Below are 26940 nucleotides of genomic sequence, written 5' to 3' on the forward strand. Positions count from 1 at the left end.
CGCCTTTCACAGACGTTCAGGGACTTTATGGGAAGGGCACGGGGCGGTTCTTTAAAATAAGTGTAGGCTACTGTATGCAAAAGAGACAGCTCGCGGAAAGGTTCTCAACACCTCGAACATCAATAACATCATTAACCCTTACACAAGGAACCACGGCAAAGGTAGTGAACTTCCGTAAATCAAATAAATATGGATAAATTACGAATTACGAACATTTCTTGTGGAATGTACGACTAAATAGGTTTTACAACTAGCATGGCAATTGATGAGTTTATTAGTGTTTATGGACAGCGTTTATTGCAGTCATTTCAGTGTGTTAATTACTTGAACTTTTATCCGTTTCGTTGGTTGTATTTTTTCTACGAATGTATTCCTATGAACAAAGAACGGATACAGTTTTGCAAACTTGTAATGACGGGCATGTTACTTTGGGCATTGTGCTTCCGTAGTATGCATCTGGATAAGCAGCGTTTTCACGCAAGCTTTCCGCTTCAGGAAATACAAATATCCAAACATTGTGTGCAAGAACGCGTTTCAAAAGTTGAGAGCGCAGATCTCTTCGTGTTGCGACCTGCAAGATGAGATGTGTACCCTACTTGTAACTTCAAATGTGTGAGTTTGTAATCACCGCGTTGCAGTTGTGAGCCTGGAAATGGTCAGTTGTGCAAATATTGCTCTGCAATAGGCTACTTGAGACAAAGTGCACATTTCTGAATCTTTTATGTGGGTTCAAGTCGAGGGATACAGATGTACAACCCCCCTCCCAATTTCGAAGTACAAGACACAACTTCAAATATTTTCTACCGTTTCTCGGATGATTTGAAACGCATTTGTCTTGATAGGAAAACAGACTTATCTTGCAATCTCACAGCTTGTCACCGAGACGTGTGACGTGAACATCAGCAGTGTAAGTGTGGAAGTTGTTTAGTGAAACCTGAAACGAGAATTACTGCATGCGGGACTTGGCGCACGCGAGACCATTGTTTAAGGAGTCTATTGTTACTTAATTACTTGTGAGACACAAATCGACAAGGAATTTCAAACAGTGTTTATCGTATAGTCTAACACATAATTATTTAAAGCCAGTTATTATGGACATAACGTACATGGATGCCTATTGTTTGCGTTTGCGTTTTCGTTTGGCTATTATATGAACTGCACTGATTATTTAACTGCCCAAGAAGATTCAAACGAGACTTTATCTAAACACCACGGATATAATATAGGCAGTCATTTTCTGACTACATTCTTGACTAGATTGGTTGCCTTGACCACTGCTGTAGCCTATTCATTTCTGAGATGTACATTTCAGAAATTATGTGTGACCACCATATTTGCGTGACAAAATACCTGAAATGTCATTATGTTACAGTTAGCCTGTATGTTTACCCTGCCTACCTGCCATTTTGCAGACCGGTTTAAAACAGGGCGTGCAGTCTCATCCAAAAAGGACCAGAGTGGGTGCTGGCTTTTGTTATAGCCCAGCACGACAACACCTGATTCTACTTATCAAGGTCTTGACTGAAGAACATGATTAGTTAACCAGTTGAATCAGGTGTGGTAGTGCCAGGCTAAAACAAAGACCTGCCCCTGCCCTGGCCCTTTTCGGATAAGATTGGTTACCCCTGCTTTAAAAGAATATTGGCAATATGAAGGTATCAGGTTTGAATCCTTTCTGTGTGGAGTTTGCGTGTTTTCCCCGTGTCCGCATGGGTTTCTTCCAGGTGCTCTGGTTTCCTCCCTCAGTCGAAACACATGCAGGTCAGACTGATTGGAGACTCTAAATTGCCCGCAGGCGCCGAGCGTGTGAGTGAATTGTGTGTTTTCCCTGCGGTGTATTGGCAACCTGTCCACGGTGTAGGCCTATTCCTGCCTCTCACCCAATGCATGCTGGGATAGGCTCCAGCCTCCACCCTGCAACCGTGAGCAGGGGAAATGGTGTTAGACAATGGATGCCCTAATGAATGGCTGAGCCTTTAAATGCTACTGTGCTGTAAACATGTCAATGGAAATTGGTCTCTCAAAGTCTTGTTTGCGTTTCCGTTGGACATTTAAGTGGCTGACAGCCATTCACTCTGCATGATGCTGTAGCAGGGAGAACTGCTTCTGTCATGTGGAGCAATTAGGTTACTGCAAGGGGCACCATTATGGAGGGTTCTGCTAAGTACACACCACACACACACGCACCGACACACACACACACACACACACACACACACACACACTTAGCCACACACACACACACACACACAGACACACACATGCTCACCATCCTCTGATTTTACTGTCTCACTTTCCATCGGTCTCATACCAGCCCAGCAGTCTCTCTGTAATTCAATTCAGTGTGACTCAGCTGAAAAATTTGTGAGCGCACGAGTGCGTCGCAGTTAGTAGATGTCCTCCTAAATTATTTTATTCCAGTTACACAACACATCCGTTTTCTGGGTGGTCGGACTGGAAAAACAGCGCTGCCCAGTGCTACTACCACTGGTGCCCATATCACCAGTGGAGATTCAGTCCACTTCACAGATAGCCAAGCCCAGGAGTGCTTTGAGGGAATGGGTGGTTGTATGTGTTAAAGTTTAGCTCACCTGCGTGAATGTTACTTTTTTTAGTGTCAGCAATAAGTCTGTCTAGGGAGTCTTGACTCCTGGGAGTGTTAAAAAAAATAAAAAAAATTTTAAAAAGCCAAACGTGCATCATCCCAGTTATTGAAAAGAGGACTTTTCCAGTGGTTTTTCCAGTGTAGAGAAATCTTTGGCATGCACCAAGGCAAAATTTACGTGTGCCACAGCGCGGGGGGGGAAAGGAAAACGGGAAATAGTTGAATGTGAACAGGGCGGGATGACCCTACGTGCGACCGCAAACGCTAGCCCAGTGACTGGGAGCACCAAAGACCCATTTCATGTCAGGAAAAAACCCTGGACTTGAAAGGTACTTCAAGGCCAGGGTGGTGAAAAATGCATGAAGAAGGGCTTCTTACCCAGAAAACCTCCTTGGGGACTACCCTGCTTGAGCAATCGGAGCTTAGAGCTGGCTTTGAGTTGGCTGAGGAAGATGTCCCAGATTTTAACCCTATGAGGAGTAGATCTGTCTTTCTACAAAAAATACCAGTAAGTCAGTGTTCTAGAACTCCATTGCTTTCAGTCACCAGTAGTGATTGTGACATCAGCATAAGAACGTTCAGTTGAGAACATTCTGATCACAGTATTTGTGATCTTCTCACCATAAAGGGTTAATGGTGTTGTTTTATGTTTCTGAGCATTGAGCGCTGCCGCTCTCCTTATTTCAGGCTAGTCCCTGTGAAGTAATCCAGGCAAGGATGCTTCTCTGTGCCCTGTCCCATGTACAGTACGTACAGTATGTAGATAATAGATATGCAGTTTGCCAATCACAATTTTCAATGATCGTTTTCGATTGCAGGTGGACTGGGAGGGGCGAGTCCTTAAACGTAACCATACTGCATAAAACTGTCAGACTCGGGTGTGCATGCGCTGTACACAGGGTGTTCACACTGAGTCATCTGCACCATAGGTTCAGTGTGTGTTTGGTTTTGGTCTTTGATGGTGCCAGTTCCAGCCACGCCTTCACGCCATTATCAAAGGTATTATCAGGTATTCTCATTATGCTTCCCAGAATTCAGTTCATTTTGGTGTATCCTAAATATAGGTGTGTATCATGATTTTATATGTGCATGTTCAGTCAGTATGTATCAAAAATATATGTGTGCAGTTCAGCCAGTGTGTAAATATTATCCTGTGGGCCCGAGAATATTATAATAATATAATTTTTTCCTGGGCCTGGGAATTTCACCCAACAGCCTAGTGCCCTTTGTCATATTTTTTGCTGTATTACATGAGGAAAGGGAAGTGAGAAATTCCGCAAAGACGTCATTGTGAGAATATCAAGTTACAAAATATCAAGTGTATCAGAACTGCGAAGTATGTAGATATTAATAGCCTCAGTTTTTGTATTGGTCGGACTCCAGCTGAAATGGTAATCATGTCATGATTGCACGACATCCAGTCTTAGCTAATTTGTATCTCTCTATCTTCTGATTCTTAGCTGTGCACGAAGGCTGTGTTAGTATCCAACGCACGTTTTGGTTGTTGCTGCTTTTGTTACTTTAAACACGTTTTGTGTCAACGTTACTACATTTGTGTTACAGATACACAGTTCGTGTTTAGGCTTTTTAACACAGGCTGTGTTGAGGGTAACGCAAAGTGTGTTGTCCTTAACTAGACATGGAGGTGTGATACACAAAAATGCCGTTGCGTGTTGTTTGGTTTTTAACACAGCGGTTCTGAGAATGTAATGTCGCTGCACCTGCAGTTGATCTGCACGCCGTCAGCAGCGTTTGTTCCCGCTCCGGTCCCGCACCGTATAAAAGTGGTTTTGTGCGGTGCGTCAGGGCGTCGTCGTCCCTGCCATTTCACAGCTGTCTCCCACCTGCAGTGTGGCAGGTTCATAAAGCCCCTGGCAACACGCGAGAAACACGGGTCATGAAATATTAATTTCAGTTTTTAGAATTGGCAATCTCGGCCGGAGAGAGAGAGAGAGAGAGGACGCACAACCCGGTTCGACCGTGCAGGCGGTTTTAATTTGTGTTCGCACGGGAGCGGCACGTTACCACACCGCCCCACCAAACATTCAGCCCCACATCCTTTTCTGCACTCCTACATGGTTCTTGTGACCTTTTGATGAGGGAGGCTAAATTGGTGCTCATTGCCGCACCTAACACTGCTTGGGATAATGACTAAGCATATCTTGCATGTTTTTCTCATTAATGCGGCTCACGTTCTCATCTTGTTTATAAGTTGCCTAAGTCCTGGTCTCCTTAGCTGTGTTGCACACTTCAAAAACATCAACAGTCTGCTGTAGGAAAACACAGGCCAATCCACTAACACACGCGTACAGTGTATTGTATAACAAATTGCTCATTGTTTTTTACTATTACCCTTTTTCATGTGGCTGTCTCTCTCTCTCTCTAGTCTTGCTCCAGTTTTAAATGGATATGGTCCAAGGGGTTTTTTTTTGTCCGAAATACAGCGGTAGACATATTAAATATTTCATAAATGGAACGTGGGTCTCTTTACGGGAGGCCCAGAAGAAGGGCGAAGACTGCTGCAGTGGAGAGGTGGGGCGGGGCGGGGGGAAAGGGACTACGTCTTGCTGTTGTGAGCAAGGCCCAGCTTGCGTTTCGGGTTTGGGGTGTGGCTCCAGTTGGGCTGCACAGCTGTAAGGCCTCAGAGCTCACAGTGGGCCAATCAGAGCCAGTCTGAACAGACGGTTATCGCCCCTGTCTTCGACTGCGGGGAGAAACAGGAAGCAATTTGCTCTGATTTAGAGAGAGAGAGAGAGAGAGAGAGAGACGGAGCGAGAGAGAAAGAGAAAGGGAGTCTTTTTTAAACCTGAGAGAGAGAGAGAGAATGAAGGGAATTAACTTTTAAACGGAAGAGGCAAATCCAGAGCAGGAAAGTAAGGAAGACTGTGTAGTAGGGGGAAAAAAGCCCCAGCAACACAAGTGAATTCCGGGTGAAGCCACAAAATGACTGGCTCATGCTGCGAGCTGTTAGAGGAAACTTTGTTTCACCACCGCTGGGGTTGCGTGTGCGCGTTTGGCTCCTGTCCAGCCCAGTTCTCCGCTCCACACCCTGCGTTTGTTTTCTGCACTCGCCTCCGCACAAACCCCCAGAAACCTGTTGTATCGCCTGTGCTCGTCTTCAGTGGTCTAGGGACAGCGGCTAGGCTAGCTGCAGCATTGAGATGAACACGCCGCGTGGCTTCGCTGAATGAACAGCATCCGTGGTCCCTGTAAGAGGTTTGCTCGACCGTCGTGCACTTTCGGGCAGGGGGCGAAGTACACTCAGTTACTCGCCCCTATGAGTAATCCCTCTGCAATTTTCACAAGGCATGCATGCATGTTTTAGGCTGAGAGTGGTGGCGTGGGTGGGGAGGAGGATAGAATTAATGAGGACAAATGCCATTGGAGGGAAGTCACTTGAGGTCAAAGAAGACAGTAATGAATTTGATGGAGAGGGAAAAAAGAGAGAAGGTGAAGAGAGTAAGGAAGAGAGTTGTGGTGAGAAGGAGAGTCTGAGATTTATATAAACCAAAAGAAAAAGAAAGATTGTAGAAGGTAGAGCTAGAGATCAAAGGTATCGTGGGTGACAGTGTAGTTTTATTCCTTTGAAGAGTTGATTTTTGCTTTTGCAACCTTCTTTCAAAATTCTAAATCAGTGTTCTAGAACTCCATTGCTTTCGATTACCAGTAGTGACTGTTACATCAGCATTAGAATGTTCAGTTAAGGACACTGTAATCACATATTTGTGATATTACATCTTAAAGGGTTAATGGTTAGGGAAGTGGGCTGTATGTAGTGTATCCTAGAGGTTTCAGGTTCGATTTTCTGGTCAGACACTACTTAACCTGAATTGCTCCAGTCAGTGCCCATGTCTGTAAATGGATATTATGTATAAATGCAAAAGCTGTGAAAGCCACTCTGGATAGGAGTGTCAGCTAAATGCCTGTCATGTAATATAATGTATTATTGTCTCATCAATCCACATAGTCATACAGTATGAATTATGAGTCTGTATTGCATTAGACTGAATTAGGATTTCAGGCGTGTCTGGTAATGCTTTGTTTTGATGTTTTTATGTCCCACACTTGTTTATGCTTGTGAATTCTTCGAAAGGTGTGGGCGTGTTTTTTTCTCTTTCCAGTTTTCTTTGAATTTATTTCTTTTATTTTTTATGTCAATGACGGAGGGAGGGACAATATAGCAATCATGTCCTGTAATGTGACATGTAATTTGGCATAATTATATTGAATTATAGTTTTTTTATTTCCATGTTGGGGGTAGGGACAATGTAATAATCAGAGCAATTAGGACATAATTATATTGAACGATAGTCACGGGTGTATAAACAGCTGCGCTAAATGGCATCAGTCATTTTGACATTTGGGCTGTGTGTGTATTTCCTGTTGGTGGCTGAGCTTGACGTGCTGTCGTTGGGACTGCAGGCTTTTCCCCAGGGAACGCAGTCAGCGCAGGGGACGCAGTTAGTGCAGGGGAAGTGACTCCGCAGCAGCGGCGGCGCGTAGCGAAGCGGCTAGCCGCGGTGTTCGCGCGCTGCGGCCGCCGCCTGACCCGGTGAAAACACGACTATACGACCCCCAATTTTATTATTGATTGCACACATTTATTTGTAATGGCTCAACGTAAGATTATGGAGACTGAGCGAGTCTTGAGGTTTTACTGATTCTTTCCTCCGATGTTCGTGGACTTGCTTGCGAATTCAGTGGCGGCTCGAGGCCTATGCCATTTGCCTAATGCCCGGGAGAAACATTGGGATTAGCACTGGCTGTGAATCTACGCGACAGACGCAAAGCCTTCTCACCTGCTGCTGTTTCTCACAGTCACGCTGAGAGCAGGGCTGTGGTGCACATCCAGTCCTGGAGGGGCGCCGATCCACGTCCTGGTTTTTGTTCCAACCTTTACAATCACCTCAGTGTCAGTTTTATGACTTCAATGAACTGCACTGGTTCACTCCTGTACTTGAGCACAGTAAAATCTTTATGGTGCTTATACAAATGTCAGATCAAGATATGATTGAGGTAATTAAACGCTGCTTTACAGCAAACAACAATAAAGAACATGAAAACAGAATTTAATAAAAATAATAAACCAATACTGACATTAAAAATAGGCCTGCTAGTACCAATAGCATTACGAGTATTTTTCTTGATGGCGTATTCTAGCTGCTGTAATGCGAAAGATTCTTGGTCCTTGTGTGTAATGTTTCACTGTTCTGTTATCTGCTGTTTATCTACTGTTGAGTATTTGGGCCTACGCACTGTACCAGGCCTACCGTGTGTGTGTGGGTGTGTCATGCTCTCACTTGGCTTGTTTCAGTGCCCGTGGATTAGTGCTGCCCGTCTACTCTCTCTGAGTGAGTGGATGAGTGTGTTCAATGCACAGGTGTGAAATCCAGGTTCAGACAGTGGAGGTCCTCTCCAGTATTTTTGTTCCATTCACCTGGATTTGCTGATTAGCACAGTTCTTCAGCCAGGAAGTGAAACTGATTAGTGAAACCAGCTGGGTTCATGGGTGGGAAAAAAAACACACGGAAGGACGTTTATTCTCTTACACCTGGGCCTTCCACCTCTGGTTCAGTCAGGTTTTCACTCTGGTGGAGTTCTGTTGAGACCCGTATGATTTGAGGCTCAGTAGAAATGCACATTAAACGCTCAATTATGCCCCACCGTGCTTCATTGCCGAACATAGGCCTGTCTCCCTCCCCCAGGGACTGATTTTCATGTTCAATCCCCGCCCAGCCTCCTGATTGGTCGGACTGCAGCTTCTGCAGCCCAGCGATTGGCTGAAGCCCTGCCTGTGGCGACCTCCTCGACAGCTCCGCGCTCCGTGACTGGCCGGCCTCTCTCCCCGTCTCCTCTGTGATTGGCTACCGCCGACCCCCCCCGCCCCCTTATCCGCTTTGCCTCGCCGGTCGCCGGGCAGAAGAGGGGTAGATGGAGTGCGTGTACGCGTCGGGCATGGCCGCCAAGCTGAGGAGCCAGTGGGACCGCGACGAGGGCCTGGGGCAGAACCACAACGCCGTCAAGTACCTGGGCCAGGACTTCGAGGCGCTGCGGGCCCAGTGCCTGCAGGCGCGCCGGCTGTTCGAGGACGACGCCTTCCTCGCCCAGCCCTCCTCCCTGGGCTTCAAGGAGCTGGGCCCCCGCTCCTCCAAGATACAGGGGGTCCGCTGGATGCGCCCCACGGTGAGAGAGAGAGGCGCCGGCGAGGGCTGGGCGTGTGTGTGTGTGTGTGTGTGAGAGAGAGTGTGTGTGTGTGTGTGTGTGTGTGTGAGAGAGAGTGTGTGTGTGTGTGTGTGTGAATGTGCGTGTGTGTGAACTTGTAATACTATCTTTGTGAGAACCAAATGCCCTCACAAGGATAGAAAGATGAGGAAAATTACACTAGGTGGGGACCTTTTGCTGGTCCCCACAAGTTCAAGAGGCTGTTTTAGGGTTAGGACTTAGGGTTAGGGTTAGGGTTACAATTAGGCTAAGAATTGTTTAGTTTAGAATTGACTGAACTGAAACAGAATTGGCCCCAATCCCTGTATCCCCCCAATCCCACGTAAACTTTGCATTTGATATGGATGAGCATTGAATATCGTTGACAGTACGTTAATACCAGTGATGCTTTCTCTGGTCAGACCAGTGCTTCCTGGCTTTGTGATTGGACAGAATTATTCCCCCTTAGTTGGCTGAGTGAAGCCAGTGATGTCACACTGAGGCTGTCAAATAGGCACATTCAAGGCCTGTGGCCAGCTCTAGTCACTGCAATGAGAGGTGCTGTGTCAGCGTTACTGGTGCTCATGTAAGTGTGTGTGCTTGGGCATGGTGACTGTAAGCCTTTTTAGTGTGCTCCAACGTGGTCCAAATACTCTTTAAAATTTCCCTTAATGATTTATGGCCTTCTTCCCCAAATTGATATTACATAACACACCCAAGAGTGCCACTGCCAATAGAATTTCAAAATACAGGAATTGAGATTTCGGATGTCAAGATTCAAATTAATGAAATGAGTCAACGCATTAAATAGAATGAAAGGAGAACTTGTAGAATAATAAAAATCATAATTTGTCTTTGAATGGCTTTAGTTGCGAAGATTTGTTTTCTGGAAATTTCTCAAACGCAGTTTCTGCTTTTTTTAAGCATTTATAGCCCCAAGGTTCCGAGCTAATTTGCTAGCCCCACACCCATCCCACATGTCATTTTCCTAATAGTATGTCAGCACACAAACGGGCAAAGAGATTTGCATGTGCAAATAACTGAAACGCGACACTGATAAGACATCTCTCAGCACGTTGCCTGCGTCTCTCCGGTTTGCTTGTCTGGTTGAATGGCCTCAGTATTCGTGTGAGCTGCTTGTCCAGTCTTTCCTGCGTCATTCCTACGTTTGTTTGAATGTGCCCTAGGGTGTAGTGGGAGTTCTATCCCTGTCTGACCTCTGTCTGTGTTTGCGAATGCAAAGGTAAGGCCGACCTGCGTGTATGTGTGTGGGTGCTTGTGTGTTAGTGTTTTGTGGTGTGGGTGTGTTTGTGAGTGGCCCTCTCTGACCTGTGTGTGTGTGTGTGTGTGTGTGTCTGTGTGTTTGTGTGTGTGGGATACTCTCTGACCTGTGTGTGTGTGTGTGTGTGTGTGTGTGTGTGTCTGTGTGTTTGTGTGTGTGCGTGTGTGTACGTGTGTGTTTGCGTGTGTGGGATACTCTCTGACATGTGTATGTTTTCTTTAGGAGATATGCCACAACCCACAGTTCATTGTGGGCGGAGCCACTCGCACCGACATCTGCCAAGGATCTTTAGGTACGTCAGTTATGATTCTTAAAAAAAAAAAAAAAAACACCAAAAATGTCCTATGGAGATTTTTCCACTCATGAACTCAATCAAAATGTAGTCAACTTCAGCCTTGAATCACAGACATGCAAAACCTTTATCTGCATAACCTTCTGTCCAGTGGGGAAACCCCTGCATGTGCTGGTGAGGACTGTTAGCGCTGGAAAGAGAGAGGGGGCGGGCAGGCATGGTTTGGGGGGGAGGGGCTATCACCAAGGCAACCGGAGATCGACGGAGCGGCCAGCAATTACTGTGGTATTTAACTGGGGGAGAAAGTGCACTGGGGACACCTTCCTCTGTCCAGAGCACTCTGATTCATTCCCACTGTGCATTAATCCACTCCCTGGGGTGTGAACCGACCGCGCTCTTACCTGAGCCACCCCGGACGGAATCTGGTTATATGACTCTCTGAGACGCTTGTCCCCTTCAGTGAGTCCACTGTCCACGTGTCTCACGCGTTGGGTTCAGAAGGAAAAATACACCTTTGTCTTGTAATGGAGAGCCAACCCAGTCAGGAAAACACTTCAAATTATAAGCGTCTTTATTTTCTGTAGAAAGAGTACGCCTGCTGAGAAAGTCTAAAAACATTATTTGTAGCGATCCTTCATATCCTCTGAGAGACTCTGCAGCTGTGTGTGTGTGTGTGTGTGTGTGTGTGTGTGTGTGTGTGCTTGTGTGTGTGTGTGTGCTTGTGTGTGCTTGTGTGTGTGTGTGTGTGTGTGTGCTTGTGTGAGTGTGTGTGTGTGTGAGTGTCAGGGCCACCAGACACCTCATTAGCTGGATACACATCCGTCCAGCTGCATACTCATTTTTTTTTTTACTTTTTTGCTCAAGACCTGGGAGAACATTCCGGTCTGTGAAATGTCGGTCTCTTGACGCGCGCGGCTGCTCGGCCATCCGTTTCCGGACAGAGGATTCCGAGCAGCGCTGACAGCGTACACCGTTTCGTGAAACCCAGGAAGTAGAATATGGATGATAATAACACATTAAGTCCTCACACCCAAACCACATTGGTAAACGGCTGGCTGTAAACTGGCTGTAAACATGCAGATGAACACGAGTGCTGAAGTGGAAAACCAGGAACGATGTGCGATGAAACCGAAAGCAGACAGAAGACTACAGACAGTAATATGGGGATGTTCATGTCTGCATGAGAACGCAGGCAGAACTAGTGACCAGTTAAACTGAACGTAGGTGAGGTAAATGAGTGGAGAGGTGCTGACGGGGTCTGTGTGCCTGCATGAGAACGCAGGCAGAACCAGTGACCAGTTAAACTGAACGTAAGTGAGGTAAATGAGTGGAGAGGTGCTGACGGGGTCTGTGTGCCTGCATGAGAACGCAGGCAGAACTAAGTGACCAGTTAAACTGAACGTAGGTGAGGTAAATGAGTGGAGAGGTGCTGACGGGGTCTGTGTGCAGGCAGAACTAAGTGACCAGTTAAACTGAACGTAAGTGAGGTAAATGAGTGGAGAGGTGTTGACGGGGTCTGTGTGCAGGCAGAACCAGTGACCAGTTAAACTGAACGTAAGTGAGGTAAATGGATGGAGAGGTGCTGACGGGGTCTGTGTGCCTGCATGAGAACGCAGGCAGAACCAGTGACCAGGTAAACTGAACGTAAGTGAGGTAAATGAGTGGAGAGGTGTTGACGGGGTCTGTGTGCCGTGTGCCAGGTGACTGCTGGCTGCTGGCGGCCATCGCCTCTCTGACGCTGAACGAGAACCTGCTGCACCGGGTGGTGCCCCACGGGCAGAGCTTCCAGAGCCACTACGCGGGCATCTTCCACTTCCAGGTGCTGCGCCCGCACGCACATACACGCACACTTACGCATGCACACACACGCACACACACATACACACAAACACACACACACACGCACACACACACACACACATACACACTACGCTGCACCACGCACACACACACACACACACACACACACACACACACACACACACACACACACACACACACACACACACACACACACACACACACACACACACACACTTACGCATGCACACACACACACACACACACACACACACACACACACACACACACACACACACACACACACACACACACACACACACACACACACACACACACACCACACACAAAACACACACACACTTACATCAACAAGACATCTCATAACTTTCAGAAAGACTGTAGAATGGTTTTGTCATACGCTCGCTTTCTCTCCCTCGCTCTCATCTTTCTCACACACACCCTCTCTCTGCTCCTCTCTGCCAGGTTTCAGATGCTAACACCACATTCACGTTTTCCACGAATTTACGCGCAGAACCGGTTCTGCGGACTCCCACGTTATAGCCTTGCTTAATCCATGCACTTCGATTTCCAAGAGTTGTTCCCATCGTTCTTGGAAACTGGCTCTCGTTTTTTTTTTTAACCTCCCCCTCATTTTATTACACTGATCAGTTTGGCCACCCTGGCTCATGTTAGTGCACCCTTTCCATTATTTCTCTTCTTCTTCTTCTTCTTCTTTTATTTTGCTCCCCCCCCCCCCCCCCGTCTGTCCAATCATATGTCAGCGATCATGGCTGGACCCCCGGCTGTGTTACATTAGCCAGGGGTACAATGTAATGTAATGTAATGTAATGGCTATCAGCCAGAAAGCCGCATGTAGCACCACTTCTTACCACACCACAGCTCGTAGGTCCGGCTCCCACAGACGTGGGTCAGAGCAGGGCCGCACAACCAGGGCCTATCCGTTTAAGGATTTTCCACCGTCTTCTGGTGCTTAATTATCCACTTTGCTCAGTCATGTCTTGAGCTGATATTTCAACGCCAGCTACAGCCACACAATGCAAGGGGGTTTCCTGAAGATTCTACTGTGCTCAGGTCCAGGTGTGAACCAGCGCAGTTTATAGAGCCTTCTGAGTACTATAAACCGGTTGGAACGAAAACCAGGATGCAGGATCAGAGTTGTGCTCTCCCTGAGTTAGAGGGAGAGGCTTCATATGCAGCTTAACAGCAATATGCCCGGTCAACCAGTGGAAGTAGTCTCAGGTGCTGTAGTGCTGGGCTAAAACAAAACCCCCCCCTCTCTCTCCCTCCCTCTATTCACATAGTATAAAAAAAACAAATAACATTAAGGTGTGAAGAACATAACAAATAAGATATTACATTTTTTCTAATATATACAAATATGTACAGTACAGGTTTTAAAAAAGACTCTCTTTTTTCTCTGCCTCTCTCACTTCGTCTCTCTCTCTCTCTCTCTCTCTCTCTCTCTCTCCCTCCCCCCTCCATATTGCCGCTGAAGCGTGCGTGCTTTCTGCCCCAGATTCCCTCGCTCCTGCCCCATTTCCCTGAGGTATACCCAAACCCCCCCCACCCCCACCGCCCACCGCACACGCAGCATTCTCTGCTATATTTACAAAGCGGTGCCAACAGCTGATTCCCGCGCGCCGCGGAACCGCTAACAACGCGAACATCGCTAGCACCGCTAGCACCGCGCGCACCAACGCCCTGCCAAGGGCCTCCTTTCGGGAGCTCCCGTCCAATAGCGTGAGCTCAGCCAGCTGGCCCGGTGCATTACCATCAGCCAACTGCTGGTGAGGGAGCGGGGGGGTGTGGCGGGTGGGGGTGGGGGCAGCGGGCCAGGAGGTGGGGCTGCAGCACGAGAGCACACACAGGCCAAAAAAAAGAAAGGAAGGGGGGGGATTGCCTTTCACACAACAGCACGGCCCTGTTCGCCTTTTTCTTCTTCATCAGTGCGCTGCCATGATGGGAACAGAAATGAAAAACAGGACCGTACCGAAAAAGAAAAAAAAAAAACGAACAATTGCCCACAGCCGTCGGTTGTTGTCATACCGTGCAGAAGCGGATGGGAGCCAGGATTATACACGGGAAGGCGGGAAGTGAACTCTGTCAGCAGAGCACTTGTGACAGTGTGCGGCTCTGTGTGTGTGTTAGACTACATTCCTCAACGTGGCTTCCGTTCAGCGTGTGCGCCGATCCTCCTCTGCTCACAGCGCTGCAGGACACTGTGTGGACGAGGGGAAGGTCCAGGACGAGTGCCGGACTGCCTCTTCAGGCAGGGATCTCCATATTGTCACTGCTTCATTGGGGGGGGGGTGGGGGGGGGTTAGTTATTTTGGGGCGGAGCTCGTTCTCACCCGAGTGCCAAGTTTGATCCCGCTTTCGCTGCCTTGTTCAGGCTGCTCAGGGCATGTAATCTGAATCACTCAGAAAATATCTGTTGTCCCATTTAAATGCGCATGTTAAGTTGCCCTCGATCAGGCTGATCTTTGAACGATACGTACAATGATACTGATACAGATTTAACCGGGATATACATGTTCCAATAAGTACCTGGGTTATCTGCCAGCCAAAGGTTTTTTTTCTTCTTCTCCGCCGTACGGCTCACTGTCAGGACGGCTAGATGCCGTTTCTCTCCCGTTCGATCGCTCTGAAACTGTGATAGATTCAGCGGTGGCCGCACTGTTATGGAAGCCGGCTGGCCCAGTCGCAGTCTCTTGGTATTTCTACGTTTGCAGGGCACGCAGGGAAATGTGGGCACGCTTCGATTTCCCATTCGGGTGTAGCTGCATGCAGAGCTGATATCGCTCTCGACACTGTAAGCTGATCCCAGAATTACATTACAGGCATTTGGCAGACGCTCTTATCCAGAGCGACGTACAACAAAGTGTATAACCATAACCAGGAACAAGTATGACGAAAACCCTAGAGAGAAGTACCGGTCCAAGTGCAGGGAACAACCGCATAGTTCAGCTTGGACCCTGAAGGTTAAACTGATTAACACTAACATGACTGGGATTTGAATATTTAACCCTTTAAGGCACTACGCCCAGTTCGGGCCATGGATTCACAATGCGACAAGCTGCAACTGCTGACTCTTTGCAAAGTTTTAAAAGTCGCAGTTTCGTCGCGTCGCAGATCTTTGGTCTGAACTGTGTGTGATTAGAATGTTCGTAACTGAACATTCTGATGCTGATGTAACAATCACTGCTGGGAACTGAAAGCAGTGGAGTTCCAGAACACTGACTTAGAACTTTGATTTTTATTTTTATTTTTTAATGAAAAGGGTTAAAGGAGATGATGTCATCGAATCGCTGTTTTGCACGCTCTGTCAGGTTAGCGCAGATTTTTTTTGGCCAGATCCGTGGGTACACCTCCTGTGGGGCCTCCGTGGCGGGGAGGAAGTGGACAGAGCTCGATTCCGATTGGCCGTGAAGTAGCTCTCTGGGCGTGCCAATGGGATGGTGTCAATGGGGGGGGCGGAGCTTTGTTGTGATGTCATAGCCCTGGAATAAATGAAGAGGGCCTGCGTGTCCTGGACTGGGAGGCGTGGAGGTGTGAAACTTGCGCTGGGCGTGGCTTCTTTCTGCTTAGCTCGGCTGTGCTCGACCCCAGTGATCCGGAGCGACTCACACTTCACTCTGGGAAAAGCACGAGAAAGAAAACGGGCTGATCTCAGGATAGGGGTCATTGCACAAGACACATTGAAAATACATTTTATCGCATTACAGGCATTCAGCAGACACTCATCCAGAGCGACTTACACAACTTTTGCATAGCATTTACATTGTGTGCATTTATACACCTGGATATGTGCTGAAGCATTACAGGTTAGGTACCTTGCTCAAGGGTACAACGGCAGTGTGCTACCTGGGAATCAAACCTGTGACTTTTAAGACCAGTTCCTTACCCATAGTACTACAGTTAGTCTGCTTTTTGGTTTGAAAAATATTCAGGATGAAGTAGAAAAAAAAATCATAAATCATTTTTTATCATTGGCTGGTGAGATGGGTCACATGGGGTGCATCAGTACATTTAGCCACTTTTACGCATGCGGTTTTATACTGTTGCGTGATTTTGTAATCCATTTATTCAGCGGAAAACCACGGGAGAGTTCAGATTTAGCCCCACCTTGCCTTGGCGAAGTGGCGCGTAAGGCTTCGTAACAAAAGACCTCTCCGCAGTCACAAGCGTACAAATTCACCAGCCTTTTACGTGGACGTTTATAACAAACAGTCCGTGGCTGTTTTTTTTTTTGGCGCCGGAAACCGTAGGGAGAAGAGCTACGGGTGCGTCTGTGTACGGGCGTGTACGGTGCGGTGCCTTGTGTAGGTACGGGGGGGGGGGAGTTTTGGGGCGTTGTCTCGGCACTGCAGTGCGTGACATTGTCTTCTGCAGACGACGAGGCGGGCGAGTTCGTTTTTTTTACGCCGATTTGCACGGCTCCACAGGCCATGCAAAATTAAAACCAGCCATCTCTCAATGTGCACCCAGCTGTAGTTTTTCTGCCCTGCCCCCCAATCCCCCGACTGTTTGTTGAATAGCGAGTAACCTGCTGGTTTGAATGCCTTGCCCCCTTTTTTCTCTCTTTCTCTTCTTTTCTTTCTTCCTTTTTTTACGTTTTTGAAAAATGAACTGGTGACTTTTCAAAAATCTGTTATCTGCCATGATGCAATAGCAATCTGTTCAGTTTCCTCCCTTTAGTATACATTAAATAAACATTTATGTAATCGTTATCTCAAATATTGTCATTTGGTATATATATACTAAATATTTTATTATTTAGTGTTTATAGGTGTAGATTATATAATTCAAGATAATTTACTGAACCAAATACAGATTAAATGGATGTGGGGTTGTGACATCATACACCCCAACAATATATTTAGGTGTTTTTAGTTGTATTAAATTAAATTAAATTAAATTAAATTAAATTAAATTAAATTAAATTGAAATTCACAGGCATTTACTGCAGCAAGGTAACATCCTTACAAAAATGTAGCAATATTTAAAGTTTTCTGATCGTTGGTTTCTTATTTGCGTTCACATACCAGGCCTGTGTACAATGATTTTGATGCGGGCAGTTGCGTGTAGAAGGCCTTGCTCAGTCTCGCTAGATTTGGCCATTTGGTTTTGCAAACCGTTTTCCCACATTAGATTACTTCTCCTCTTGGTTTCATTGAGAGCCCTGCTCTCTGGTGGCCGTCTTCGGTATATTCCCAAATTATGTCCTTGTCCTGTCCTGATGTGCTGTTGTCGCCCTCCTGCGGCCATGCGTGGTAATGTCCGTGATTATATCCTTGCATTCTCCCGCCGCAGATTTGGCAGTTTGGGGAGTGGGTGGATGTGGTGATTGACGACAGGCTCCCGGTGAAGGACGGAAAGCTGCTGTTTGTCCACTCGGCCGAGGGCGAAGAGTTCTGGAGCGCCCTGCTGGAGAAAGCCTACGCAAAGTAAGGAGAGGGAGAAGAAGGAGAGAGGAACAGTGGAGAGGAATGTCAGTAATGTCCCCGAAAGACAGGAATGTTTACGTCTCGTTTCTCTTTAAAAAAAGGCTGAACGGCTGCTATGAGGCCCTCTCCGGAGGCAGCACGTCGGAGGGCTTTGAGGACTTCACGGGCGGGGTGACGGAGATGTACGAGCTGAGGAAGGCTCCCCCAGACCTCTTCAGCATCATCGGCCGAGCCATAGAGCGAGGCTCTCTGCTGGGCTGCTCCATAGATGTCAGTACTGACACCCACCTGCACGCTAACCACGCTAACCACACTAACCACGCTAACCACACTAACCACGCACGTGCACACTAACCACACTAACCACGCACGTGCACACTAACCACACTAACCACGCACGTGCACACTAACCACACTAACCACGCACGTGCACGCTAACCACACTAACCACGCACGTGCACGCTAACCACACTAACCACGCACGTGCACACCTAACCACTAACCACGCCGTGCACCCTAACCACCTCACTAACCACGCACGTGCACCTAACCACACTAACCGCACGTGCCCCCCCGCTGCATAACCACACTAACCACGCACGTGCACACTAACCACACTAACCACGCACCTGCACGCTAACCACACTAACCACACACGTGCACGCTAACCACACTAACCACACACGTGCACACTAACCACACTAAGCGCTGCGAGTCATGCACACACGTGCACACTGACCACACACATGCACACCAGCACACTAACCACTGCCTAATAGACTGTATCACGGGGCTATCTGTGAGAAAAGTGGTGGCTGTTAAATAATAATGATAATAATAATAATAATAATAATAATAATGACATATATATGGTTCTGAAATCTGTGTACATGCGCCCTGCCTGTACCTCACCTGTAGATAATGATAGTGGATTCTTGATAGAATTTAGGTGAGCAGGAGTATTAGTTTCCTCACCTTTCCGACCGTACGCTGTGTGTGTGTGTGTGTGTGTTTGCGCGCGCGCATGTGTGTGTGTGTGTTTTTATTTGTAGATCACTGACACCCGTGACATGGAGGCGGTGACTTTTAAGAAGCTGGTGAAAGGTCACGCCTACTCCCTAACAGCAGTAGAGGAGGTGAGAGAGAGTCTGTCGCCCCCGTATGTGATCTCCCCCATTCTCACTTACGCTGATGTGGTCCCTTCCTTCTTTATCTGTCACCCTCTCTGCTTTCTACCCGTCTGAATGAAGCAAATATGAAAAACTAGATGAGGTTGGAGCATTTCACTGTCTTTTTTGTTTTTTTTATAAGTAGTATTTTTTTATAATAAGAATATTGCAAAGTTCTGCAATGTTTTGATATTAATATCTTGTCATTTCCTAATATTTTTTCATATTCCATTTCAGTAAAGGTTGTGCCTTTCTCTCTCTCCCTCCTTCCCTTGCCCCCCTCTCTATCCCTCTCGCTCTCTCTTTCTCTCACTCCCTCCCTCCTTTGCCTCCCCCTCTCCCTCCCTCCCTCCCTCCCTTGCCCCCTCTCTCTCTCTCCCTCCCTTGCCCCCTCTTGCTTTCTCTCTCTCTCTCTCTCTCTCTCTCTCTCTCTCTCTCTCTCTCTCTCAGGTGATGTACAGAGGCACTCCCACTAAGTTGGTTCGGGTGCGGAACCCGTGGGGTGAGATGGAGTGGACGGGCGCCTGGAGTGATAAGTGAGTGAGCGTGTGTCTGTACCAGAAGGGTTGCGGGTTCGAGTCCCCCGGGCGGGGTGTCTGACCTGTGCATAATTCAGTTTTCTTTATGGACAGAATAGAAATTTTATTTTGAGATTTTAATTGTGAAAATATGGGAAATTCACGAGAGAGAGAGAGCAATGCTTTGGCTCTGATGCAGTGTGACATGAACATTGATGTTTCTGGTTCTGTGGTTCTGTTCAGCTCGAGAGAATGGGACGGTGTGGACAGTTCTGCCCGAGGCCGGCTACAGAACCGCAGTGAGGATGGAGAATTCTGGTGAGTGTCATTCTGCATAGGTTTCTGTGTGTGTGTGTGTGTGTGTGTGTGTCTGCGCCTGCATGTTATTTTTCAATCAATGGGTTCATTGGGCCGCAGGTAATTTCCTGAATTGGCAAATTTAAATGGAATTGACTCCCAACTTCGAAGCAAATGCAAGCATGTGTCTGATATCCAGTTTTATACCCTTTTACAAATGTCTCTTTTTCTCTCCCCTCTCTTTTCTCTCCCCTCTCCCCTCCTTCCCCTTCCCCCTCCCCTCCCGTCCCCTCTGCTCTCCTCCCTCCCCTCCCTCCCTCCCCCTCCCCTCTCTCTTCCTTTGTCCCTCTCCCCCTACCCACTTCTCTCTCTCCTCCCTGCCCTCCCCTCCCTCCCTCCCCTCCCTCCCTCCCCCTCCCCTCCCTCCCTCTCCTCCTCCCCTCCCTCGCCCTCTCTCCCTTGCCCTCCCCTCCCTCTCCCCCTCTTTCCTCCCTCTCCCCTCCCCCTCCCCCTCTCCCCTACCCCTCCCTCCCCTCTCCCCCCCCCCCCTCCCTCATCTTCCTCCTCTCCTCGGTTCCCGCTGATCTTAACCCCTCGCGCCCCTGCAGCCACCATGAAGAATGTCGAGAGTTCCTGGGGGCGGGAGTTCGACAGGCTGAAGACTGTACCGCGGCGCGGACGCCCTGGAGGCCAGCCAGGGGAGTGGAGCGGGCCGGTGAGCAGAGCGAGTGGGGCGGGGCAGCGGGCGGGGCTGCAGGAACTTCCCTGGTAGGCCAGCAGGGGGCGTGTGGGCATGGCTGGGGGGTGGGGGCTGCAGGAACTTCCCCGGTAGGCCAGCAGGGGAGTGTGGAGGGGGTCGGGGGGGGGGCGTGAATGTAAAAGATCAGGTATGCATACAACTAAATGTATTAGGTGCAATCCACAATCTCATTGTATATTGAAATTTTAATTCATATCCTCATAAAACCAGGCAATTTGTTTTTGTCCCCTGTAGGGGACATGAGTCTCTGGTCTTTAATCTCAAGAACCGTATATTCTACTATGCTGAAAGCTACGTTGCAAGGGGCATTCACATAAAAACAAATTAAGTAATATTTTCAAAAATGTTTTCTGTACAACAGGTTTTTGTCATCCAAGACATGTTTGCCATTTTGTTGAACTACAAATTTAAAAAAACGTGTGGGAAAATGAAAAAGAAACGTTTTGTTAACGTCTGTGGTTCTGGTTGTTCTTTTACAACAAGACATTTAACAGACGCTCTCATCCAGAGCGACTTAAACAACATTCTACACAACATTTACATCGCATCCATTTATGCAGCTGAATACATACGCTGAAGCAATGCAGGTTAAGTACCTCGCTCAAGGATACAGTGGCAGCGGTGCCCTAGCCGGGAATCGAACCCGCGACCTTCGGGTTACAAGACCGCTTGCCTTACCCGTTGCGCCGTGCCGCCGCCCCCCCTGTTCTCCCGCAGCGACGTTCTGGATCAACCCGCAGTTCAAGCTGGCCCTGCAGCACCCCGACACGGCGGGCGGGACCAACTGCAGCTTCCTGGTGGCGCTCATGCAGAAGGACCGCCGCCGCAAGCGCAAGGAGGGCCAGGACATGGAGACCATCGGATTCGCCGTCTACGAGGTGAAGGGGGGCGGGGCTTGACTGTGGCGGGGGCGGGGCTTAACGGGGGCGGGGCTTGACTGTCTGGAGGAGTGGGAGGAGTCTGGACACACACAGAAAAAAAAAAAGGGGGTGTGCTTGACAGGGGCGGGGCTTGACTGTCTGGAGGAGTGGGAGGAGTCTGGACACACGGAGAAGAAAAAAGGGGGTGTGTGTGTCTCAGGAGCCAGGAAGTGGCAGGAGCCACTTTGAGATTGTTTACAGAACGAAAAAGCGCGTAGTAAATCTTATTATATTATTGCGCTTGTGTTTTATCTTCTGTGTGTTATACCTAACAGCTGAACTCAATTTGATTTCTAAGGATATAAAAGGATATAAAAATATACTGTTTATCATCATTAAGAGCCTCAGTTGTCTGTGGATGAAAATGATCAGGGAACTGTGGGTAACTGAAGCTGGTTGAGTAACAGAGTTGTTTTGTGTGTGGTGTGGGAAGTGTGTGCTGTAGGTGTGTTTTGACTCACTCTGTTCTTTCTTCTCTGTCTCTCCATCTCTCTCTGTTTCCCAGGTTCCCCGTGAGGTAAGCTCAGGGCTATTCAGAGTCCACAGGAAGTCCTGCTTTGGTGTGTTTGCGTCAGGAATCGCAGGGAAAAGTCTCCCTGTTTAGAGAAACAGGAAGTCAAAAAAGTCAGCCATTCTGTCTGTATTAGTCTATGTGAGACCAGGGGGGTATTTCAAGAAGCAGCATTACTGAATTAAATGGATAACTGCACTGCAGAACAGTCGGTGTTCCACGTTTGGGAGGGCTCCGGGTTTTACTCAGCGCCATTATTTGGTGACTCAGTAATCCTGCTGAGTGAAAGTACCCCCCATCCAGATTGGGCCCCCCCCAGCTGGACCCGTCTCATGGCGCATCGGGCCGGGTCTCTCCCCCTCTCTCTCTCTCTCTCTCCCTCCCTCTCTCTCTCTCTTCCCCTCTGTCCTCTCTCTCTCTCCCTCTCTCTCTCTCTCCCTCCTCTCTCTCTCTCTCCCCTCTCTCTCTCTCTCTCTCTCTCCTCTCTCTCTCTCCCCCTCTCTCTCTCCTCTCTCTCTCTCATAGCTCAGAGTAGCCGATTGTCTGCAGTCGAGGTTGCCGTTCAAACCCCGCCCTGGGCATGTCGAGTGTCCTTGAGCAAGACACCTAACCCCTAACCCCTAACTGCTCTGGTGAATGAGAGGCATCAATTGTAAAGCGCTTTGGATAAAAGCGCTATATAAATGCAGTCCATTTACCATTTACCATCCTCAGTACGTGGGGCAGTCGGCCGTGCACCTGAAGCGGGACTTCTTCCTGACGCACGGGTCGAGCGCGCGCTCCGAGACCTTCATCAACCTGCGGGAGGTGAGCACGCGCTGCCAGCTCCCCCCGGGGGAGTACATCATCGTCCCCTCCACCTACGACCCCCAGAAGGAGGCCGACTTCGTGCTCAGGGTCTTCTCCGAGAAGCCGGCCAACTCCGAGTAAGCCAATGGGGGAGGCCGGGGTGGGGTGGGGGGTGTGTGGAGGGGGCGGGGCTATAAACAAGAAGGAGTGGCTGAACTTAGCGCTGACGGATTTTCTCTCCCCCTCAGGGAACTGGATGATGAAGTCACAGCTAATATTCCCGATGAGGTGAGGGGGCGGGGACTCTCGAACTGACCAATGAATGAACAGCACACGGATACACATTGACTGACACTGACTGGCCGTTTTCAGAGAACGCTCAAAAACACTGTGAAACTTAAACCTGCGGATTGTTTTAATATAGCTGTATATGTCTGTCTGTGTTCCTCTTTCAGCCCCAGCTGGATGCGAGCCAGATTGACGCTGGCTTCAAGAGCTTGTTCAGACAGCTGGCTGGAGAGGTGAGAGAAAAGGAGGATGATTTTTAAAAAAGGGAGAAGGGGTTGCTGGGACTTTTAGTCCTCTCTCTGACTGCGTCTGTGTGTGCTTTCAGGACATGGAGATCAGTGCAACCGAACTGGAGGTTATTCTTAACAGGATCATCAAAAAGCGTGAGTCTGATACTTAGGGAGATGCGCCTGTCCTTCTACTTGAATTATATTGAGCACATCTGTGGGAAAATCACACACACTTTCTCCATCCTTCTTCCTCTCTTCTTCCTCCCTTCATCTCCCTCTCCCTTCCTTCCCTTTCTGCGACAGATAAGGACCTGAAGACGGATGGATTTGGACCAGATGCCTGTCGCAGTATGATCAACCTGATGGACGTATCCTTGATTCGCAAATGTTGGTTGGATGACGGATGGATGGATGGATGGATGGACTTCCTGTCTTTTTTCGTAGCGCTGTCTGTGGTAGTTTGTTTTCGATCTCCTTGACGCTGCGGTACAGACAGACGGCAGTGGGAAGCTGGGTTTGACCGAGTTTCACGTTCTCTGGGAGAAAATTAAGCGATACCTGGTGAGCGATGTTTTCTCAACGCTCACATACAGCAGTATACACATTTATAATCAGCTCTCATATTGTCAAAATACATCTAAAGAAATTCCCATACACACTTCATGCGTCTTTATTGCACTTTCACTGCATTTCCATTTCTGTTTGTTTATTTGAATTTTTGTTGTGTCACGTCAGGTTGCTGCGTGTATTGTCTCCCGACTGTGTTTGATGTTGGTTGATGACATGCCCAGCAATGAATTTCCCCGTCGGGGATAAATAAAGTTTATTCAATTGAATTTTGAATATATTGAGTGGCTAGTAGAGCTGTGGAGCCCTTCTACTGTGACTGGCATTTTAAAAAGATTTTCTGTGTCAGCCATGTTTGAGAATAATTCTAACCAAAGTAGATCTCCACCTCTCTGGGTTTGGCAGCCTCTTTGTTTTGTTTTTCTTTTTTTTGTAAATCAAAAATCACCTCATGAAAATCAAATGAATCAAAATCATCTCTCTCCCCATGTCTTTTTCTCCCCACCTCTCTCTCTCTCTCCCCATCTCTCTCTCGCTCTCTCTTCCCACCTGTCTCTCTCTCTCACTCTCTCTCTCACCATCTCTCTCTCTCTGTCTCTCTCTAGAAAGTGTTTAGGGACTTTGACCTGGATAAATCTGGCACTATGAGCTCCTATGAGATGCGCTTGGCTCTTGAATCAGCAGGTATCAGTTATATTTTTTATACTACTCACAAACCCGTGACAATACAGCGCCTGGAAATTAAATACAGAAAAAAAAACATGAGGTTGGTATCACAGAAGGGGAAACACAAACGCCAAAAGCTGGAACACATACCCGCTATCCTGCCTATATATATATCTGTTTATATCTGTTTCTGTCTGTCTGTCTGTCAGGGTTCAAGCTGACCAATCACCTGTTCCAGCTGATCATCCTCCGTTACACAGAGGCTGACCTGACTGTGGACTTCGACAACTTCGTCACCTGTCTGGTGCGCCTGGAGACCATGTTCAGTGAGTCACTCAACCTTACCTCACCAGTCTGCTTCTGTGGGGAATATTTACCTGGGGCCTGTGTCACAGAGCTGGTTTACCAAGTCAGCTGATCAACATGGACTGAAGTAAATAAAAGAGCTGTTCCGGGTTTTACTCAGTGTAGTTACCCAGCTAACTCAATAATCCTGTGTCTCAACTCCGGTCCCTGGCTTTAATGGTCAAATAAGAACACAAGAACATTCCTCGTTATTGTACTATGCTTTTGTGTTTTCTTGGAACAACTGTTTCTTTGTATTTCTGATATTTTTTGTGAAGCACTTTAGGCTAGGGATAATTTTCATGAAAGGTGCTATACAGATAACATTATTATTATTATTATTATTATTATATGGTTGCCTGTTCTGATTAAATTCAATGTTGTTTTACAGAGACTTTTAAGACAATGGACACAGATGGCGATGGTGTAATATCACTGAACTTCTTCCAGGTCGGTCTCGCACATCAACACATCTCATAGTTATGCATAATTATTTCACTGATATATATATATATATATATACCTGTCCAGGGTTTATTCCTGCCTCTCGCCCAATGCATGCTGGGATAGGCTCCAGCACCCCCCACAACCCAGACCAGGAATAAGCGGGTATAGATGATGGATGGATATATATATACATATATGTGTAGGAGAAGTGAAAGAATAGGGCGACATAGCTCAGAGGTAAGACCGTTGTCTGGCATCGGAGGTTGCGGGTTCAACCCTGCCCTGGGCATGTCGAGTGTCCTTGAGCAGACACCTAACCCTAACCCCTAACTGCTCTGGCGAATGAGAGGCATCAATTGTAAAGCGCCTTTGATAAAAGCGCTATATAAATGCAGTCCATTTACCATTTACCAAAGTGCCCTTCTTAGGTAAATTTTTTTTTGCAGTAATTTAGTTACTGTCTTCTTGATTGTGAATTTTTGAAGGGAATGAAAAGTATAGGTGGCTTCGTCACTCGTTCTCTCTTGGTTTTTGAATGTTCACTCTTCAAAATAAATGCCGTTGATACGCAATTTAACGTACTCAGTCCACGCGGTTAGACGTGATGGTTGATGTTCCCTTTGCTGCAGCGCTGTGGTGTAAAGCGTGCCGTTTCTCTCCGCCTCTGTCTCTGCAGTGGATCTCCATGACCATGTTTGCCTAGGAGGAGAGTCGGACGCGCCGTGGCTCGCACCCGGGCCTGCCGCCGTCTCCGGACTTTCACAAAGTGCCTTCCTTTTTAACTTTCGCTTCCTCGGGTGGCGGTGGCCTTGACTTCCTGTTTTTAATGCCCCTTTTGTTTACACCGCCTCTCCCTTGTGACCGGTGTGCCAAAATGTTTTTTTTAATTTTTTATTTTTTTTATTTTAAGTGTCTCGTTAAACAAAAAAAAGGGACAGCTTTGCCCCGTTGTCTCTGCTTTTAAGAAACAGTCGCAAAGAGCGAAGACACGAGAGCTGAATTCAAATACTGCCTCGCAGCTTATTTGGCAGGACCTTTTCTGTTTTTTTTTGTGCCAAACGGATTGCCATTGTCTCTTTCAGTCGTCGGTCAGCGAAGGAGTCTTTCTTTCTGAAGGTGCTGCCGATAATCGAGGCGGGATAAGGCGTTCAGAATCATCGCAGGACTTTGCATGTAGTGTTTACTGCCTCATACTCATACAGCATTACAGGGGATAAAGACACCAACCAAGTTTACAGGCTGCAGACCAATCAAGGTGGTGGGGGAGGGGAGTGCGGTGTTTGGGGGTGGGAAAGGGGAAGAGGGGGGGGGGTAATACTGAGACACTCATCATAAATACTTTTCTACATCAACAGAAGGGTTAAAAAAACATACGGGTTCTCCACAGTCTGTTCTTTAAACATAGTTCCACAGAGATAGAGAGAGTGCCAAGAACCATCTAGCCTTCCCACAACCCCATTGTAATCAATAAAAGAGCTTTTCTGCAATGTTTTCACATGGTGTGTCTGTTTACGTTTTTAAAAAACCTATAAACAGGCCTGCCTGGGGTATGACTGCAGTTCTATGATGTCAAATTGTTTTTTTCCTTTTGTCTTTTTTCCACATTTTTTAAATATGAAAATGAAATAAATACATTTGAAGGCCCTTTTATTGTTGTTCTTTATTTGCTATTGTAAACTTAAAAGTAAGGTTAATGTCAATTAATACTCAACAGCACGATCAGGCAATCATGTATGAGTATGAATTGTCGGCCAATGAGAAACAAGACTGACAGTATCCATC

At 47.5% G+C, this 26940-nt stretch overlaps 1 protein-coding gene across 1 annotated transcript; it reads left to right on the top strand.

The window, feature by feature from the left end:
- Window positions 1-26802, top strand: LOC135249703 (calpain-1 catalytic subunit-like). Its single transcript, XM_064325220.1, has 23 exons — window positions 1-161; window positions 8342-8788; window positions 10311-10380; window positions 12081-12199; window positions 17518-17651; window positions 17753-17921; window positions 18704-18787; window positions 19271-19356; window positions 19582-19656; window positions 20244-20299; window positions 20356-20403; window positions 21113-21273; window positions 21821-21832; window positions 22541-22752; window positions 22864-22903; window positions 23071-23136; window positions 23229-23286; window positions 23437-23501; window positions 23626-23694; window positions 24306-24384; window positions 24576-24692; window positions 25103-25161; window positions 25835-26802. The coding sequence occupies exons 2-23, from the start codon at window positions 8537-8539 to the stop codon at window positions 25859-25861; spliced, it is 2058 nt and encodes a 685-aa protein (XP_064181290.1). The 5' UTR covers window positions 1-161; window positions 8342-8536; the 3' UTR covers window positions 25862-26802.
- Window positions 26803-26940: the final 138 nt, after the last annotated feature.

Source organism: Anguilla rostrata, chromosome 3, assembly GCF_018555375.3.
Source record: "Anguilla rostrata isolate EN2019 chromosome 3, ASM1855537v3, whole genome shotgun sequence".
Taxonomy (NCBI): domain Eukaryota; kingdom Metazoa; phylum Chordata; class Actinopteri; order Anguilliformes; family Anguillidae; genus Anguilla; species Anguilla rostrata.